This window comes from Pimephales promelas, chromosome 13 (genome assembly GCF_988280905.1).
Source record: "Pimephales promelas chromosome 13, fPimPro1.hap1.1, whole genome shotgun sequence".
Lineage (NCBI taxonomy): Eukaryota > Metazoa > Chordata > Actinopteri > Cypriniformes > Leuciscidae > Pimephales > Pimephales promelas.
In genome coordinates, this window is record NC_142781.1 from 21,085,693 (window position 1) to 21,106,785 (window position 21,093).

Here is a 21,093-nt window from a genome sequence, read left to right on the forward strand (position 1 = left end):
GACATTTCCACTATGATTGCTTGTGTTGGATGGTGAGAAGGAAGTAGAGAACCTAAAAAAGAGGTGCATGAAGGCTGTCCTCTGCAACAACAAACAACGGATCAGAATATTTAGGAAGAGAACAGCAAGAGCTCCATAAGAGAGGGTGCTTGAGAGTAGTTGACCCTGTGAAAGACCTCTGACCGTCACAGGTGAATGTGCTCTTCATGGACTTGAGATCATAGAGGCACTGTGGGAATGGAAGTCAAGGGCAAAGTGACAAGACGATGGGAGGATGTAGCTGCCAAAAAGAAGTCTGGCACGTCCCTCAACTTAGTGCCAGGGGTTTATCGACACCTGCGTGGTAAGAGATTACCGTGCTTGTTTATAAATGCATCTGGTTTCAATGATAGACATGCACTTGGAAGTCATTTATAGATGTACAATAGATTTAACCTGTGCATCTATACAATGTAGACATTTTATGCTGAAACCATTTTGAATCCGAAATCACAATTAATTACAAAGAAATGGCAACACAGTGAATTCAACTTTACATTTTTAAGTAGATAGACTGAATTAATATTTTCTTGTCTTATGAACAGTGTACACGTGTTACTGTTGTGTTGTCGACTTGGAGGTATTTTTGGGAGTGACAGGGTCGTCTGTAGGGCGTCCTGTGCACACATGTAAAAATTGTTCAACCCAGCTCAGCAGGTTCTTGGATGCAGTGTGGATCCTTTCTGACTGCGCGAGAAAGACAGCCGAGGAAGTGTTGATTAATCCTGGCGGTTATTTTGGAGATTTAATTAGAAATTAGAAGCAAAATTACACCTGGTTATAATTATAGGTACGATGGAGACATTTTGTGGGTGAATGTGTTATACAGTGAGTTTGCATCTGTGTTTCCCGCTCAAAGTCACCCTGTCCTTATGATGGTGGGCTGGGAACACACTCACACTGTAATACACACCAATGCTGTGGCAAATCTGAAAATATATTGCCAATGCCATTTATCACACTCATCTTCTCATCCATATTTGATTGCTTTAGCTCTGAAATAGGCTTGATCGAACTATTAATTCACAAAATACAAGACTTTTAGTACAAATGGCACTGGCACATGTGGTCTGCATTATGCATGAGCCAGGTCCTCTTTTTAACGCACACACACAGACAGTGTGTGTCATAGTGACCGGCTTCAGTGTAATCCATCAGACAGTGCTTTCATTAAATACGCTGGCTCTGTGTCAGTTGTCGTCTCATGCTGATATAACAGTTAGGAGAAAGGATATTACTGTCACCTTGTAGTTCAGAATCAGGACGGAGGCTTTTGTTTAGAGAGTGACATATTTATGCTGCTTTCATTTTGCTTAAAGGATGCAGTAGCAAATATCACTGTGAGAGAGCTTGTGGAAATTGGGTTTTCATTTTTGCTCCCTGTGTAAGGGGATGGAACTTGGTGCCCACCTATTTAATGTTGTCCTGGATCCCAGGCTATATTTAATCATGTTTGCAACCGATATGATACTGATTATATTTATGTTTATGAGTTTGGTAACTGATATGCAAAACCAATATGCATAAATGACGTATAATTGTTGTTGACTACAACAATAATGCATTATGAATGTATTATTATTATTGTTTATGCCATTTAAGAATGAAATGTTTTGCAATTATCAATTGTTTTCTGCTATTTTGTGCATTTTGTTGCTCATATGAGGAAAACTTTTCATATAATAACCATCAAACCGTATTCACTTTATAGCCCTTAATCCTGTAATTGTGGACAAATGTGGCCACAGAGGACTTTTATTTATTATAAACGTTATATCACTGTCTTCGATAAAGTTTTGTCTATCCATTTATGGTGGTTTTTTTTATTTTGGGGGTATTTTTGAATTTATTTACTTCAAAAAGTAGAATATATTTTTATGTAAATTATTTCTATGTAAATGAATTACTATGTAGTTTTATTTTAAATTTTTTTAACTACATTAAAATATCATTCCAATAAGTTCTTTGAGCTAAAACCTAAAGATGAAGTGACTTTGCTGTCATTTGGCTTATTTTAGAATGCTCTAAATTACAGTTTTTCCATTTCAATGGGTGCCCATTTTTGACCCAAATACAAGATTAAGGAGGTTTTTTTTTTGTAGAATTGAGTAGAAATTGAGACAAATTTTGTGTGTTCAGGAGGCAAACTTAGGAAAAGTAGCCAAGTCTTGTACCACTCAGATCAAGGGAAGTATTTAAAAAATAAATAAATCAAAACTATTTTGCCCACATTTTGTCCAGAATATGGTTTTAGGGTTAAGTGTTCATGGAATGCATAAGAAAGTTAAATTAAAGTTAAATTTACTCAATGGACACAATTTTAAAGAACCAATAACCAAATAATTATAAAAGTGTAAAAATATTGGTAACAAATATTTATCAAACCGATAATCAGTCTAAGGAAAATAACTAAATTTGATTGTGATTCTTGATGGATCTTACAGTAACGTCTCATGTTATGTTTAAGATTTAAGAGCTTTTCTGAAATGTGTGTTGTGTTTTGTCTTTACTTTAGATGAGCAGGAAGCTGTGCAGAAGCGAACTTTCACAAAATGGATCAACTCTCATCTGGCAAAGGTGAGCCGAGTCATGTGAAGTTTTCTGAACTAACATACATTCATTCATGTGTTCAAGAAAATAAGCACCTGAAACCACCTCTCTCCACACTGCAGTAATCTGTCACAAGACCCGTGGCACCCATCCAGGGTCAAACATGAACATACACTTTAATCTCCTCTTTAGATTACTGTGCCTTTATTTTACCGGGGTACGTTCAGTCAGTCTGCTGACAGGATTGACCTATAGACAGTTATGTAACACTACAGCATGTAATATTTCTCTTAAAATAGGGCTTATTTTTGTAAGATTTTAAAACAAAAGTGTGATGGTTATAATATTATCTATAAAGACTTTTTAACTCATTAATTTGTCTGTTAAAACGTATGTCATTTGTGCTGTCATCAAGTTTGTTTTAGGGTTTATGGTGTAAGTCATGACAACAAAGTAGTAAAATTGAATATAACTTTACACAGAAAAGGTTAATAAGCTATTTTTACACACTACAATTATTGTTGGTATACTATTGAAACAGTGTACATTTTTTTTTTTAAAGAAATCTTTGTGGTAAGCAATATTTTGCCACATGTAGTTTATTAAGCTTGTATTTAACCTGGAATATTCATTTAAATCATTTAAATTTCCATAATCACAACAGGGACATTATTAAAAGCTTCCAGAGAAACAGGTGCTTGTATAAACACAAGCATTTAGCCATGATATGCATGTAATAATAGCCTGATTTGTGTGTAAAGACAAGAGTGACTGGTCAAGCCATTTTTAATTAGCTGCCACTCCAGATAATTCCAGTATGATCACCAAGACCTGACTTGCCTAATCTTCTGTGACGAGGAGCAGGAAATTCATTTGAAATATCAATCTGTGGGGAATACGTATTTTGTGCACACCAGCGCCTCTCCAGCGTAAAAGAGTTGACATTTGTACGTTATTTATATATCTGTTTGCTCATTATCATCTGTCATGGACATATTGGACCTCTCTGTTAGAGTTGGTGGTGAGATTCATAGCATCAGTTTGCTTGAAGATGACAGTTAGAGTTATTTCACTGACCGAAATCCTCAGGTTTAGTGTTTCCTCGCCTATTTATACAGCTTCTGCATGACAGGATGCTCTCTGAAAATTTTAAAGCATATTTACAAGGAGGTTCCATGAAGGAGGTTTTCATTTTAGTCATTATAGTACTTAAAGTTATGTATTTAATTTTTTTAAGGTACACTATGTAATTTTTTTTTGGCCCACTAGTGGTTAAAAAACAAAACCGCATGCATTTTGCAAAAGAAGCTTTTTTTTGGTTGTGGTTTACCTTTGCGGATGAATATGACCCTTCACAATAGATAATGCTTTACAATTCACTTTACAATGTTAGAGAGCTACATATGAATATTTTACTGTTCAATAAAACACCTTACTCACCTGTTGAGTAATAAAAACGACCGCAATCTTTTAACAACATTTCAAATCCCCCAGTTCCGGCCATCTTTGAAAAGCCAAGCCAATGTTGATTCTTGATTTATTACGAGCTCTGTCGCGTTCTCTTTATGTCTGCAGACTTTCCTCTGTTCAGTATTTGTTTAAAATGGGTGATTCATGTCAACTTTTTTCTCTCATTGTGACAACTAACCTATCCCACTCCCACACCATACACATCAATGCAGCCGCAGAAAATTTTAACCATTTACAGATATGACGAGAAAGCGTTGACGAGTGACACATGTACGCAATTTCCCACAAAAAATATCGAAAATATAAACACTTATGGTATAATAGGCTTATAGTGAATCAGGACAAAAAGACACTTTAGAAGAAATATTGAAGATGTTGACTCTTGAATTTACAAAAGCTTTATTTTGCTCTATTTCGATTACTGAAAACAATTTTTAATATTTTTATAGTTAGTTAACAGTAGTAACTCATGTATCGAGGACTGATAGTTGAATGGTTAATTTGCAAATTGCTTTGCTTCAATAGACATGAGACTTTTTTCATGAAATGTGTGTGCAGGAAGGACAGAAACGGGGTTTGTCTCATTAAAATTGCAAATATGTAACTGTTTGAACTGATTCTACAAGCGTCAGAATCAATTACATTCTGTATATCATGTAAATCCAAATAATTTGTTCAAAAGCGGAACACCACCACACCATCCTAGGCTCCCGCTGTTCCCACTTCTTTGCTAGTGCCCTTTAACCTCATCCCACTGCTGAATGATGTTGCCTTGGTGACGGCACTCTCAAGTATTTGAGGGAGAAGTTTGAGAATGCATGTGCCAAATAGGAAGAAATATGACTCTTATAATTGTTGACAGGATGAACATACAGTAGACTGATACACTGAAGTGAAAGTGTGTGTGCGCTATTTTAGTGATCACTGTTCCAGGTATTTCTCTATCCTGCCACCAAATCACTAATGCAAATCATCTGCAGTGATTTTCCAGCTCTATAATTCCTAGCCCAAAGGCATTGGTTTAATTCTTAGCATGTAAGATAACAGAACGTCTCTGTCTCTCCACTCATTCCTTTAGAGAAGTATCAAAAGAGGATTACGGGATGCACACACAGCTCCATGATAGATAATGAAATGTAATTAGGTGTGAACAGAGTAAATGAGGTCTGTTAGTTCCAAGTTTCAGTAGTGAGTGATTGAAATGTTGCAGTTGAGCCTCAGAGCCTTTTGTGTGTTGACTTGAATGCCCACTGGCAGCTTTTCATTTTGAAGTCATTTGCAGAGTTTGCAGTTTTCGGTGAAGCATTAACCCTTGAACAGGTTCCTGCCCTCGAGTTATATAAATGGGAATATATGCTTACTATTACCATTGCTGTCTATGCTGTTTAAATGGATCAGTGAGTAATGGAGTGTGTGTAAATCATTCTTAAATGAATAATTCAGCCAAAAATAAAACATTCATATTTCTCACCATGATGTAATGTTCCCTTTTCCCGTGGAACACAATTGGGAGTGGTTTTATGAAAGAATCTTTCATTGAGCCAGATCTTTTGATCGAATCAGTTGATCATAGTGATTCATTTAAGAATCAATCTCTGGATGTCACTGGATGGATGGGATAATTGTAATTGATTAATTTCTTTTTGTTCTCATCATAATGTATTATATGACTTTGGAAGACTTGTGATATAGCTCAGTAATTATGGACCACTTTTTAGGACACTTTAATCGGTTTTTGTGTAATTTTTGAAGCTTAAAGTATTTCAGCTCCAGTATTTCAATTTTCTTCATTTTAATTGTATAGACAATGGCATCCCGTTCTCTGTGCAAGTCTTGTGAAATTGTAAAGGTCTAAACTTCTTACAAAAGGCAAAACGATCTGCTTCGCTTCAGATCAAGGTCCTGGTTCAACCCAATGATCAATTCCGACAGAATTGATCAGCGTTGCATTAAAAGATTTACCAGAATCCTCATACTACAAACCATTCATTAAAAGATACCATCACAGGATGCACATCGCCCCAGGTCTCTTTATTCATACATGTACTTGCAAATTTGAAGGACATCAGAGAGGCAGGACTGAAGCACTAATCTGCCTAAGAGCTTCAACTTGATTAGCCACTAGAGAGAGAGAGAGAGAGATTGAGAGAGAGAGAGGGGGAATGCGATGGAAAGGAAGAGAGGCCACCCTCCATTTCAATTTTGTCAAATCCTCTCAGACAGGGTTAGGGCTTAATTATGGCATGCCCAATATTGAGGATGAGCTCATTTCTCATGTGTTTGTCAGATGGGTGAGCAGCACACAGCAGCCACCCGGACACCCTGCTGGCTGCACCTGCTTTGTCATGGGACATAAATGAACGCCCCATCAGGTTTCTCTCTGAATTATAAGATTCAGTAATCAGTGTCCAAACATTTACAATTACTGCGATTTGTAAACAGTACCCTCAATTTGGTCATTTGTACCCACAGATTCAAACCGCACCACTACTCTCTAATCTAGATTGGCCCCTCACACTCAAAAATAAGGGTTCTTTATTGGCATCGATGGTTCCATGAAGAACCTTTAACACAGTGGTTCTCAACCAGGGGGCCGGGGCCGATTAAGGGGCTCCAACAAACTTCAAAGAGGACCTCAAGATGACTTCAAATTATTTAAAAATAAGACAAAACAAGCATGAGCATAAGGTTCTTTAGATTATTAAAATGTTCTTCACACTAAGAAAAAATGGTTCTTTTTAGAACTGATCATTGAAAGATTCAAAAAATGGCTCTTCTAGCACTTTCATTTTGGAAAGCGCTATACAAATAATTCTGAATTTAATTGATTATTTTTTCAGGTCTAACATTTATGTTAATAGTAGGTAGAAAAATGTCGTTTTACACACTGATTTTTTTACTTAGGTGAATTGGCAATAAGTTAAAATTGTAACTTTAGAAACAACATATAATACTGTATCATTCATAAAAGGATAGTTCACCCAATATATATATATATATATATATATATATATATATATATATATATATATACTGTATATATGCAAATTATTCAACACAAATTTGGGTAAAATATGGACAAACCCATGGGTTAAAAATTAAAAATGCAATTAAAAAAATTACAGTTGAAAGTGAAAGTTGAACTTGGGTTAAAAATTACATTAGAACCCAACATTTGGATTTGTCCATTTTTTACCCATATATATATATATATTTACATTTATTCATTTAGCTGACGCTTTTATCCAAAGCGACTTACAATTGCTATATATGTCAGAGGTCGCACGCCTCTGGAGCAACTAGGGGTTAAGTGTTTTGCTCAGGGACACATTGGTGTCTCACAGTGGATTCGAACCCGGGTCTCTCACACCAAAGGCATGTGTCTTATCTACTGCGCCATCACCACTCCATTCCATTCCATCTATAAAAGTCAATTCCATACAACATTGGACCCCATAAAATAAGTATATAAAATAAATCAAATTTTTAAATTTTTTTAAATTTATTTTATTTTATTGGGTGGTTTAAAAATGATTTGGTGTACAAATTGCAGTCGAACAGTATTAAGCCATGACCTACTCTCATTCCCAATTGAACCCCGTAGCTGTCTCTCTCATTTCGGACTGATATTGAAAACAGTTAGAGTGGCCCTCAGGCGTTGGTATGTATTCATGAACTTTATTTGGGTTACTCCGAACATGCATCTACCATAGCTAAACGCCGTCACTCCGCTAAATACATCAGTAGCGCCTGCCGTGACAATCTATTTCCATCAGTAATAACCAGACACAGATAATTAGTTTGTTAAGCCCTGCTGCTTGTGCATTTGTGTTTTTTTCTCTTATTTTTCATTAGTTGCATAATTACTCAAAGTGCCTCTTTTTAATGTAATATGCTATAAGGTGATTTTATCCAATTAGCTTTTGAATTATTTAAAGCTAATTGGAATATCTTAGCAATTCCTCCCCCTGCTCTCTCAAAAATGCTTCAAGAATAAGAATTAATCTTTAAAAAAATCATCACTCATTTCTCCTTTCTGCCTCTAATTAAGGTCATTCCACTGTCGCTTCTCTTGATTTTGTTCACTTTATTGACACCCGCACGCACGCATATACTTACTTTCATGTTTCATATTAATCTCCTCATGAATGACTTTGGCACCCGGCTGCTTTTTCACTCCAAATCCCAGTCATGTGACTGCTGTCTTTAGAGAAATCCTGGAATGTCTCGTCCGGGTAAAGAGGAGCTGTACTTGGATTAGTGGAGGGGCTTCATCAGGTCAGACACTCCAGAATCAGCACTTTACGCAGGCTTTCTAGATGCTTCTTAAACTCACTGTCACTGTCACAGACTGACAGCACCAATCTCCACTGGGGCTTCACCATAAAGCTTTTGATTCAAAATCACGTCATAACTATGTTCAGGATGTCAAACAAATACTAATCTATCTATTTTCTTCCATTCTAGCATTCTATCATTCACTTTAGCATTCTATCATTCTATCTATCGTTCTATCTATCATTGTAGCATTCTATCGTTCTATCTATCATGCTATCATTATATTGTACATTCTATCATTCGATCTTTCTATCATTCTATTTTTCTATCATTCTAACTCTATCACTCTATCTGTCATATATAGTTCTATTTGTCTATGGTACTTAATAGATATTTAAAAGTAAAATGTTATTTTTTTCTCCCTATGCAGTGTAATCCTCCTTTGGTGGTCTCCGATCTCTTTGAAGATGTTAAAGATGGAGTGATGTTGTTGGCTCTCCTTGAAGTCTTGTCTGGTCACAAACTGGTAAGCTAAATGTGCTTTTGCTTGTTTTGGTATTTGATTATCCTTTGTTATTTGAAGTTATTTAACAGCAGTACAAATTGCTTAAACATCATTGTGCCATTTAGATTTAAATGTCCATAATATAGTCAACATTGTTTTACTGTAATGTTGTGACATTGTTTTATGTAATTCATAGAAAACATGATAATATAAGTCCAATAACACAGTGTATGCACTGCACATTTATAGCACATCTGAACATTCTCAGTAAACAATCCCATGGCTTGCGATGCCTCAGGTCTGTGAGTGGTGTAACAATCGATATACCAAGTGGCGCATGGTGCTTTGATCATCTATTTGATGTCATCTTGTCTCATTCTCTTTTTGTCTTTCTCTCTGTACTATATATAACTATCCTACTCACCTTCTTTCTTGCTGTCTCTTTCTGCTTTTGTGTTTGTTTTCATCTCTTTCTCCCTGTTCCTTGCTGGGTATTTTCCTCTGTCTATCACCGTTTTCCTTTTGTCTGCTGTGCTATCCTCTCCCGTCCGACAGCCATGCGAGCAGGGCCGCAAGCTGAGGAGGATCCACTGGGTAGCTAACGTGGGAAGAGCGCTCAAGTTTCTGGAAGGCAGGAGGGTAAGGCAGTCCATTCCCAGAGTGCTTTGCTCAGGTGTACAGCTCCAGGTCATAACCACTCAGTCTGACCTACACAACCTTTTCCCCCGCTCTGCTCTGATACTGCGCTCTCGGCACTGTCTCACAAGAGACAAAGAGAAGTCTTCATTTCATGTTTAATTCTTACTCTAAACGACAAGGAATTATGTTTCGTTCAAATCACCAACAAATGAAGGATTTATGGATTAATTAGACTGGCTCAACATAGATTTATGAGGTGATTTTGACACCTCAGCCTGAAATCATTTTCCTCATTGGGGGTTTAGTCCTGAGTCACCATATTATAAATCTGTCTCTGCTGCCTCACATGTAGCAATGAGCTTTCCTCACGGAGTCTCTGAAAGCTCTGAAGGTGAACAAGTGGACTAGATAATGTACAGTCAGCTATGCATTCTCACAATAAGTCCTAAAAAGGTGATCAGGACCCTGTTTTGAATCAGTCTAATGTATTAAAATTCCACAGATATAATGTATATAGAAATATAGATATACAGTACATAGTAAAACCATAGTGATTTGGAGAAATGGAGCCCATTTTTCCCCTGTATAAACAGGATATTTTTTCATATCATCTCTCTGGGGAGAAGGACATACAGTAGATATTTCATTTACTGTGTAGCTGAGCTTCAGACTTTCATTATACAGCCTGTCAGTGAATGAAGCTGAGCTAAGCCTCCCACTCCTGAGGTGGTCTGTCTGTCTGTGTATCTGATCTCTCAAGGAGCGGAGGATTCATTTCGTAAGCTACAGTCTTTCACCATCTTATCTGTCTCTGTCATCCCTCTCTCATCTCTCTCTATTCCCTGTGGAGCACAGTAGGAGAAACCAGAGTGGAGAACTCTTTTGTATTATGTCGAACTGTACTTTTACATCCAATCTGGGACACAAGTTCATGGAAATGGATGGGGGTTTTTTGTTAAAGAAAGTGGATGTTATGATTGTGTGTGCGTGTGTTTTTGTGTGAATTAGTCATTCATTCAACTTGTATGTGTGGCTGGTTCTTAATGTATCTGCCTTGGCGTTTGTCTAACAATGGGTGCAATGCACACTTTGTTTGTCACTGAAGGGTTTTGGGTTATCTCAGAGCTGGGGGTCCTTATCACATGTACTTCAGTTGATGAGCCACACTTTTGTTAACAGCATGTAATGACCTCTATTCATTCTTTCTTTCTTTCTTTCTTTCTTTCTTTCTTTCTTTCTTTCTTTCTTTCTTTCTTTCTTTCTTTCTTTCTTTCTTTCTTTCTTTCTTTCTTTCTTTCTTTCTTTCTTTCTTTCTTTCTTTCTTTCTTTCTTTCTTTCTTTCTTTCTTTCTTTCTTTCTTTCTTTCTTTCTTTCTTTCTTTCTTTCTTTCTTTCTTTCTTTTGTTTTGTCACCGTTTCAGTCGGCATACAGAGGATCTCCGGTTAGTGTGACCTTTTCTGTGACTGTCTTCAATGTCTGTGATTGACACTATCACTTTTTGAATCAGGATGTTGTTTGTGGAATAGAAAAGGTTTTGAAGACATTTTGAAAAATGTCTGAGCTGTTCTTTTCTGATCAGTGTTATTTTAGTATTTATATACAGTATACAATTATAGTTTTTCAATTATGCTTTGATATTTTGAATTGGCTTTTATTTTTATATTTTATATTAACTTTTTAGCTTAATTTTTTTGTAATTTTGCAATTTTGTAATTTTGAAATATTTCTATTTAACTTTAATTTCTATTTATTTCAGGTTTAGTTCTTGTTAGTACTTAAACTTTAGTAGTTGTCAAGGTAACATTTTGTCATCAGTTACTGACTCTCATGTTGTTCCAGACCTGTTTCCTTCCTCTGAACACAAAATAAGATATTTTAAAGAACATTGGTACCCAGACAGTTGACTGTTGGCATTGACTTCCTTAGTATTTTTTTTCCTACCATGGAAGTCCTACAATTGCTATCATCAACTGTCTGGTTACCAACATTTTTTTAAAGGGGTGATGAACTGAGAAATCAAATTTTCCTAGAGCTTTTGACATCTAAGAGGTCAACATATTATAAGAATATCCTGTAAGTTTCAGAACTGAAAACCTCCTTGTTAGTCCAATAAAAGCTTTTATTGACATCAGGCTCAGCAAATGACTCGTTTTTTAAAGTGGGGAACTATGACGTCAAAGAGGATAAAACACCACCCCCGCAGAAGAAGATCAATGCCTATTTCACCACGGCCGGTTTAGCCCCGCCCACCGATTCGCACATTACAAGCATAGCTAAAGAACATAGAGTTCTACCTCAAGATGAAAAACTGGATCAGCTACAGAACAATACAAAATATTGTGCAGTGCCTGCCTGGTTGTGGAAGAAGACAGTCGCTGCATAAGCCAGTGAGTCGAAACTCATTATAATATGCAAAACTGTTCTCCACTCACAGTAGTGGGCGATTACTTCCAAGTCTTCAATGCGAGACGCCCATAAAAACAGAGCGTTTTTGAACTAGGCTCGGTAGAAAATAGCCTATTACTTATTCATAGTGATGTTTTTTTTATGTAAAAACCAAGTGAACGTCATAAGCTGATCTCAGACAACAATATAAAAAAGTTAAAAGGCCAGTTCATACCCCTTTAAATATCTTCTTTTGTGTTCAACAGAAAAAAATGCACTCATACATGTTTGGATCAAAGGGTTAGTGAGTGATGACAAAATTTTCATTCTGGTTGAACTAAATCTGTTACAATAACAAGATTGACAGGGTTCAGTATGACCTCTGTGCTTTATTCATCTGAAGCCATACAGTCCAATAGCTTGTTAGTATTCACTAAAAATCTTGCTTGACAACCATGGTCACTATTCACTTTCAATGTATGGAAACATTAAACCAGAAGAATGGCATTTTTATTGTTTTGAAATGACATGAGTGTAAGTGTTTTTCTTTTCTTTCTATTTTTCTGGATGAAATGTGTATTTAAATATAATGGTTTGAGGTTTTTATTGTTTAACAGATTAAGCTAGTTAACATCAACACAACAGATGTTGTTGATGGGAGGCCTTCTATAGTTCTGGGGCTGATATGGACCATCATCTTATATTTCCAGGTAAAAAAAGGAGAGGAAACATTTCAAACCCTCTTTATAATTTAAAGTTTCTACCATTTCAGTAGCTATATATAAAATCTCCTCTCCATCTTCTTGTGCAGATAGAGGAGTTGACCAGTCATCTACCAGCCCTACAACCTCAATCTAGCAGTAACTCATCAGTGGAAAGCTCTAACAGTACTGAGACCAGCAGCTCGCCCGTCAAACGCAAGCCCCGCCTTTCTTTTCAGGGCGGGGCCAAGAGAGCCCTGCTCAAATGGGTCCAGACAACTGCAACAAAGTAAGAACTGTATTGTTAATATGTGCCTGTGCAAGGCCTTGAATGAATATATTGTTCTCTGCTCTTGTAATCCCGTTTCCCTAAGTAAAGCATATGACTGCATTCTTCCATGGGTTTCGACATAATGTACGTACTTACGCATGTGTTTACAGGAGATTGGGTCTCGATGTGAAGGATTTTGGCCCCAGCTGGCGCACAGGGGTAGCTTTTCATGCTGTTATCTTTGCTTTGCGACCCCATCTGGTTGACATGGAACGTGTTTGGAGGAGACCTAACAGGGATAACCTTGAAGAGGCCTTCTCATTGGCTGAGAGAGAACTGGGCATCCCACGAATACTTGACCCTGAAGGTGATACCAATCAAATGCTTTTTTATTAAAATCAAAGGCAATATTCATACTTTGTAGTCATGTAACTACCATGGATGCCTGGCGGGCAACAAACGGGTATTTTCAACGTAGAGTCCTGTAGTTCCAGGCCTTTTTAGTCGCTATCAAGTCTGTTAGCGAGCTAGCTGCATAACTATGGACTAGGATTAACTCCAAGGTGGTTGTTAAATTGAGTAAAGCAGACAAGGTTATTTTAGATAACCAAGCAGTAATAATTTCTCCGTAAATAATCTCGCTCTAGCTGTTCTCATTGAAAGCCATAGATATCACAAACCTCAAAACAACCTATCACACACTTTTGTTGTTGTTAGCAAAATACGACATGCTGCTTTACACCGCCACTGGCAATAGTGCCCAGAAATCATTCATTTTTCAATTAGTTTTGCCTCTCTCGCGGTGGCGGTGTGAACGTACATTAGCCTCATAACACAAACAGCTGACTCGCCGAACCAGCTGGTGGCATTGATTGACGAAACTACAGGTTACAGTAACTTACAGTAAAGACACGATTAATTCCATGATCATACACCCATTGTATTCAAACAAATGTTGAAATTACCTTTTATGGAGTGATGGAATGATCACTGCATAGACGTGTAACGTTATACTGTGAAGGTATCTCATCTGGTTAGTGGAACCAATTGCACAACAACTATCTGGCAAGTCATTTCCACGTCAAAACACCAAGTTTTTAATAAAAACTGGCAACATCCTTGACTAGTTTACTGGGTTTCGATGCTGGAGAACGGCGTTCTTGCCCGCCAGCCAGTACTTGTGACGTCACATGCAAAGTATGAGTATAGAAGCTTGCAGCTTTTGGTCGCTTGAGAAGGATCCAATCCAATTCATGACTAGATTTTTGATGCAGAGTCTATTTTTGATGTAAACCCTGGAAAAAAGATGGAATGTGTATATATAAATATACAAATGTGTTTTTTGGACTGTGTACATTCAAGGTGTGTTGCACGAGTCTCTAAACGCCAAATGCTTAAATTCTAATTAGCAGCACGCCACTCACAGAGGATGTGATTGATTAATTTTTAATGGAGGGGTTAAGTCTTAGACCTCCTAGACGCCATCTGAGCTTTCTCATGCTTCCTACCACGAGTCTGACAAATTAAGTTTGACATTTGAACGATTAGTGGCCCATTAGACATGGTAAAGCTGACTGAACAAATAGTAAACGGTGAGTCAAGGGACATTGTCAACCATGGATCTTTTGTAAGAACCACCAGTGAAGCCTCTGCCAGACAATGTCGACTTTATATTCCTGTTTTCTAGATATTGCACCTTGAATAAGGTTCTTAAGATTGAATCAGTTTCCACAAAAATATTAAGCAGAACAACTGTTTTCAACACTGATAATAATAAGTTTCTTAAGTACCAAATCAGCATATTATAATTATTTTTGAAGGATCAAAATTTAGCTTTGGCATCCCAGGAATAAATAACATTTTAAAATAGTAAAGTGAATGGAAATTATAAATATACGGTGGTATTTTTACAGACCTAAAATATATATTCAAAGATTCATACTGTGACAAAGTTTTTAGAATGTATATGTATTTAAAACAAAGAATTGTCACAATGTAAATGCACTGTTTTTTGGTCTTGACAGACCAGTGTACTAGCATTATAAAAAACAAGTTGCAATTACTGGTGGAGATAATTTTAAAATACCCAAAAGAACATATTGTGCATATGATCTTTAAAATTTTAATAGGTAATTTTATGGTGTGTTATGCTAAATTATGATACATGGATGCACAAAAACAGGAAACAGGAGGTAAAGCTAAAAGAAAATGACTGTGACCGAAAAAAAAAAAAATCAATTAAATCAAATTTGCCACAGAGCAATGAATCACAATGAGTGGGTACAAATTTAAACAAAAGAAGCTGGCAAACCTTCATTTTGCGAAGAAAGGTAGCGTTTGAATGGCTTCATCTGAACACAGGGTTTCATTGCAGAAGTTGCTGCAACTTGTCAAATGGCTGTAAATGTAAATCTTGATTGTGATTTAGATGTGGATGTGGATAAGCCAGATGAGAAGTCCATCATGACATATGTGGCACAGTTCCTGAAACACCACCCAGACCGCCAAGAGACAGAGATTGGCCGACAGCAAGAAGAGGTACGACACTATAATATTTCTCATCCAACAACCAAACTTCAACCAGCTCTCCTTCCACTATATGTTTCATGGTTAAATGCCTATTCTCTTTACTCTGTTTCTTAAATAATCACTATCAACAATCTGTCTTATTTGTGAAGTCACATCTCTCTACTCACCATTTTCTTACACTAAATCTCTCTCTTTATTGTCCACCCTCTGTTTTGTCCTCTAATGTCTTTTTGTTTACATGCATTCCTTTTTTGTCTCAAGTTTTATCTTGCTCCTCGAGCCATTGAGGAATTGTTAGAGGTACGTTTGTTCATATGAAACACATTATGCCTGCTTTGACTGCTCTGCCACTATTTCCACCTGCTGCTCCTGCGCCATGTAGTTTGAGATCCTTTCATTAGTATTTTGCCTTCCTTTTCATCATGAGCGGTTCGATACTGCGTGGATCAGGTTTAATAATCCAGGGCATTGTACGGCTTTAATATGTCCCATATAATTTTACTTCCTTCACTATTACATTTGCATTACAACTGGAACTTTTTGGTGACATTAACATGACAATAATTACCTTTGGCTTTTTCTTTTCTTTTCTTTTTTTTGCTTTGCTTTGCTTTGACACCGATAGCCTGATGATTAGCATTAGAAGCCGTCTTTAAAGAATAATAATGGTTCATAATCAAGTTGAAGCAGTGAATTAATCCTGTCACCACCTGGTTCTTTTTGTAGAAACCGTTAGTTCCCTCATGCCACGGTCTGCGAGTGTTTCAGAGTCACTGTCATTTGAACCATTTTGCCTCTCTGTTATACATTTAAACTAAGACAATTTTAGCTTTTAATATTCCAGGCCATCGCATGCCTGTGACAGTATTCGTTTCTGGGAGGTAGGGGGGAAATCATGCAGCAGACGTTGCCAAGGTCATAATATAATCATTTTGATGACCCAAAGGCATTGCCTCGTTGAAGATGCCAAAATGTAAGATGAGCGCCGGAAGAATAGACTTAATTTCATTAGAATTAGCTGAACACTGCTCTCACTTTCTCGCTCTTGTTCCTAATTCATAATAGGGAGGGTAAATGTGTGTAAAATGATTAGTATCGCCCCCGCAGAGCTGATTTCTTGCTCCCCCGTGGAGAGGTTTGGGGCAGATCTGCACAATGTAGGAGAAGAACTCAGCAAGCAGCAGGAACACAAAGTCTGTGTTAGATTTAGAAATGTGGCATTAGTGATGCATGTTTGAACAGCAAAATTGTATTTAGTCGGGGGTTTAAAGTGCATTCATTTATTTTAGGTAAGGAAATGATGAGCGTAGACCTCCCCAAGGGGCTGAAATCTTCGCAAATGTTTGCTTTTTGTCTTGTTTCTACAATCCTCACTAACTCAGCACTCTTTTTTTCTCTCAGAGGGAGCAGCGTAAGACACTGAGGGAGCTGAAAGCGTGGGCAGATCAGTTGGAGAGAGACTGTGCTCAAGCCCAGAGGGATGGAGGAAATTTTGGTTCGAAGTATCAGGTGAGCTCAGGGTCTCACTCAGTCATCATGTAGACCACATACGATATCAATTAGATACCTGAATAAAACTTTAGCCCCTGGGACAAGCCTTAAGCTAGTCCCAGGCTAAAATGTATGTTTGATCTGTTTTAACTGAAATAAACTTACATATATCTTAAAATATGAGTACCGTACAATATCAGTGCTATTATTTTGTCTCAAGATGCACACCAGTAATGTTTTTTTCTAAGGCACGTTTATAAAAGCTACTAATTGATCTAAGGCCTAATCCTAGTTTAATCTAAGCCCTGTCTGTGAAACCAGGTCTAGGAATCTTGATTTCGGTTTTTAAATGCCCACTGTTAATACCAAAGTCCAAGAAAGCAGTGTGGATGTTGGTCGAAGTAATACTGCTATACAGTGGGTCCCAAAGTCTCAACTACCAGTGAAAATGCTTCTGTTTTGTATTTTTGAAACTTGATAGAACTGTTTTCATTATAAATAATGAAATCAGCCATTGGAAACTAAATAACATGAAATTCTTACAGAGATCCAGACCATGACTAAAATGGTCACAAATGACTCTGATTAAATGAAACAGATTTATTCAGTCAGTGAATCATGCTTTTGAACAGCCATCGTAATGAATCGATTCTGTGATTCTGTTTCATTTCAGGAGCCAATGGCATCCTTTTTTGTCCTGCCTTAGTGGCCTATATAGCATTTAGCCCCTTTGTTTTGATGACAGCAACACTTTAGCTACAAGTACATGAACTCACTCCACAGTTTCATGCAAATTTTGATACTTTATACAACCATTTAAATATCTGGGGTCAGCAGGACTTTGAATACTTTGAGTAAGAATGCATTAAATTGATCAAAAGTGACAAAAAATACCTTAATATAGAAAAATATATATTTCCAATAAATGCTGTTCTTTTGAACTATCTATTGAATCCTTAAAAAATATCATAGTTTCCACATTAATATTAATCAGTGCAGCTGTTTTCAGCAAATCAGCAATTATTTTTGAAGGATCATGTGACACTGATGACTGGAGTAATGATGCCGAAAATTCAGCTGTGTTTTTGATCAAATAATGCAGCTTTGGTGAGCTTTAAGAGACTTGTTTAAAAAATCTTACCAATCTGCATGCATGGGATTTCAGATTTTCAGTGCAGTCTCAGACTTTTGGACACCACTGTGTGTATGCTAATATTATTCTGTGAGAAAAATAAAAAATAATGGTAGATCCCAGACAAAACATATGTTGCTCAAAACATTGAAACACACACCCACATATGCATACAGACAACGCTAATATACATTACAGCTGAGAGCTCTCGTTGCTTTCATAATCATGGGCACTACACACCAGTGAAGCGACGTCTGTAGCGCCCACGGATATGTTCCATATTCAGAAGAGTCAGAGCTCTAGCAGGGACCGCATGGGTAGAGAGAAAGTGGAAAATTGGAGCCCATTATTGCATGAATACATGCATGTGCAATTTGGCTGTTTAAATTTCTTTTTCAGCTTTTGGTATGCGTCTCTTTCTCCCTTTCTCTTGCTTTGTCATATTTTTGATAGGTTGTGCTATTTTGCTGTCTCTCTCCTATTAGCATTACATTGGGCATTATTTGAATATTTAACATTTAAATAATTTAATTACCTGTAGTTCTCTCATTCATTCATTCACTCTCTCTTTCTTTCACTCAGACGTTCAAGCGTTGTCGTGTACAGTTTGAGGTGCAGAGAAAAAAAGTGGAGACATGTTTTCAGTCTACTCAGAAGGACGGCAAGCTGACTGCAGATCAGGCTCTGCTCAAACAGGCCTGGGAGAGGCTGTCTGCAAGGGTCAGATACACCATACATTTTAATTATTATTATTTATTTTTTTATAGGAAACCAATTAGAATACATTAGTAACCCTAATCCAATAGTCTATTTGAGGACATTCATGGTAGATTTAGCTGATTTTATTTTACTTATTAAAAGTAAAAGACAGATATAATATAATATAATATAATATAATATAATATAATATAATATAATATAATATAATATAATATAATATAATATAATATAATATAATATAAATTATATAATATAATATAATATAATATAATATAATATAATATAATATAATATAATATAATATAATATAATATAATATAATATAATATAATATAATATAATATAATATAATATAATTAGGGCTGTGCAAAAGTTAATTGCGATTAATCGCATCCAAAATAAAAGTCTGTGTTTACATAATATATTTGTGTGTGCTGTATATAATTATTTTGTATATATAAATACCTATGCATGCATGTATATATTTAAGAATTATTTGCGGTTAAATTCTGTATATATTTATAAATACATAATCTATATTATATAAATATAAATATTTTATATATGAATAACATATTTTCTTAAATATATACATGCATGTGTGTGTATTTATATATACAAAATAATCATATACAGCACACACAAATATATTATGTAAACAGAGACTTTTATTTTGGATGCGATTAATCGTAATTAACTTTTGCACAGCCCTAAATATAATATAATATAATATAATATAATATAATATAATATAATATAATATAATATAATATAATATAATATAATATAATATAATATAATATAATATAATATAATATAATATAATATAATATAATATAATATAATAATATATAATATACAGTTATTTTTTTCTTGCCTGCAGCTTTTGGATTGGCATCTACAGCTGGATAGTGGTTTACCGCATCCTCTGGGTGAAGTTGGTATGTATTTACATCAAGCAGAGAAGATCCTACGAGAGGAGTTGGTCCCTCAGCAAGCCCATGATGAGACTGCAAAAGCCATTCACAAAAAGCGACTACACGACCAGGTAAAACAGAATGAGAAAGTTTGTGTTGGTCTGTATGACGTATTGAAGAATGGATGAAGGAGAATCTATTAATGAGTAACAAGACTAGCAGAACCTTCACATTATCATCAAACATGAGTACTGGATCTTACATTTTTCTGTATTTGGTTGTGCAGGAGATCTTAAGGCTTCTTGAAAGACACAAGCAGACCTTGCAGTTAATCCACAGAGACAGATGTGTTAATAATGTCCCGATTCCCATGGAACAACTGCAAGACATGGCAGAGAGGTAAAAACCATGACAGATAACCTCAAAGATTAATGAAGAGATCAATTTATAATTGCAATTATAATTCAATTCAATTTTTTTTATAATAAATTGTATTATAATATAATATATTATTAACCTGTTTTTATGTAACTGCTTTCAGATTAAACTACATATCTACCTCCTCACACATTCACTTGAGCAAACTGGAATTCTGGGAAACGAAATATGGTATGCTGGCATTTTTGACACTAGCTGAGTCCAAGCTGAAATCCTGGATCATTAAATATGGCCGACTGGAGTCAATGGAGCTTCTGCTGCAAAGCTATGGTGTAAGTTTACAAACTAGATGGTGTTGTGGCAAAAATCCTGTCAAATATATCATCATCACTGCGGAAGAGACACTCAGAGTCCATCTCCTACCAGAGAAATGTTGGTTTGCTTTCTTTTGATTCCAGTGGAGCTTCTCCTGGACCCGATAGCGGTCGGCCCTTCTCTCTCAAGATTACGAGGTAGAGCTGGATCTACTCAGTCCAGGTGGCCAAACACCGTTCGCTCTCGGGTCCAGAAGGCACTTCCAAGGAATCCCACTATTCTGACACCAAATTATTGTGGCAAAAATCCTGTTAAATTTCATCACTGCGTAAGAGACACTCAGAGTCAAATTAATAAAGAAAGAGAAGTATTTATTCTTGCAAAAATAGGCCCAGTCACCAACACAGCAGTTAAACTGTGGAGTGAGTGAGATGCCCTCAGGGAGACATGAGACAGCTCTTATAGTCTTTTCAAGGTTCATCTTCACCTGCTGTACCTTTCACCCACCCAGATAAGGTCCTTACTGCTGTTTAGTCTCTACTTAAGGACACAAACTGGTACTGAAATAAACTGGCCAAAACTGGTGTCCATGTCCTGTCCCATATGTTCCTGAAACGTCACCCACAACCACGTAGACATCTATATTTTACTCATGGAATAGGTTCAATGGAAACACATGGCTCAGACTACCTAGTAATCTTCTTTAATGATTAAAATTCCCACAACAATTGGTTACTTTCATTTAGCATTGTTTCAGCTCCTTCATTGCCTAA

The 21,093-nt window shown here is 36.3% G+C and overlaps 1 protein-coding gene across 1 annotated transcript in view; it reads left to right on the forward strand.

Annotated features, from left to right (window-relative positions):
• Positions 1 to 222: 222 nt before the first annotated feature.
• The window catches only part of syne1a (spectrin repeat containing, nuclear envelope 1a), a 113,739-nt gene continuing 92,868 nt past the window's right edge, over positions 223 to 21,093 (forward strand). The window contains exons 1-14 of the mRNA XM_089118620.1: positions 223 to 343; positions 2,555 to 2,616; positions 8,768 to 8,863; positions 9,398 to 9,481; positions 10,902 to 10,922; positions 12,484 to 12,576; positions 12,678 to 12,856; positions 13,009 to 13,205; positions 15,267 to 15,376; positions 16,769 to 16,876; positions 18,573 to 18,710; positions 19,594 to 19,758; positions 19,914 to 20,026; positions 20,169 to 20,337. Coding sequence (XP_088974746.1) covers positions 238 to 343; positions 2,555 to 2,616; positions 8,768 to 8,863; positions 9,398 to 9,481; positions 10,902 to 10,922; positions 12,484 to 12,576; positions 12,678 to 12,856; positions 13,009 to 13,205; positions 15,267 to 15,376; positions 16,769 to 16,876; positions 18,573 to 18,710; positions 19,594 to 19,758; positions 19,914 to 20,026; positions 20,169 to 20,337 — 1,641 coding nt within the window. The 5' untranslated portion in view covers positions 223 to 237. The remainder of the gene's footprint in view (positions 344 to 2,554; positions 2,617 to 8,767; positions 8,864 to 9,397; positions 9,482 to 10,901; positions 10,923 to 12,483; positions 12,577 to 12,677; positions 12,857 to 13,008; positions 13,206 to 15,266; positions 15,377 to 16,768; positions 16,877 to 18,572; positions 18,711 to 19,593; positions 19,759 to 19,913; positions 20,027 to 20,168; positions 20,338 to 21,093) is intronic.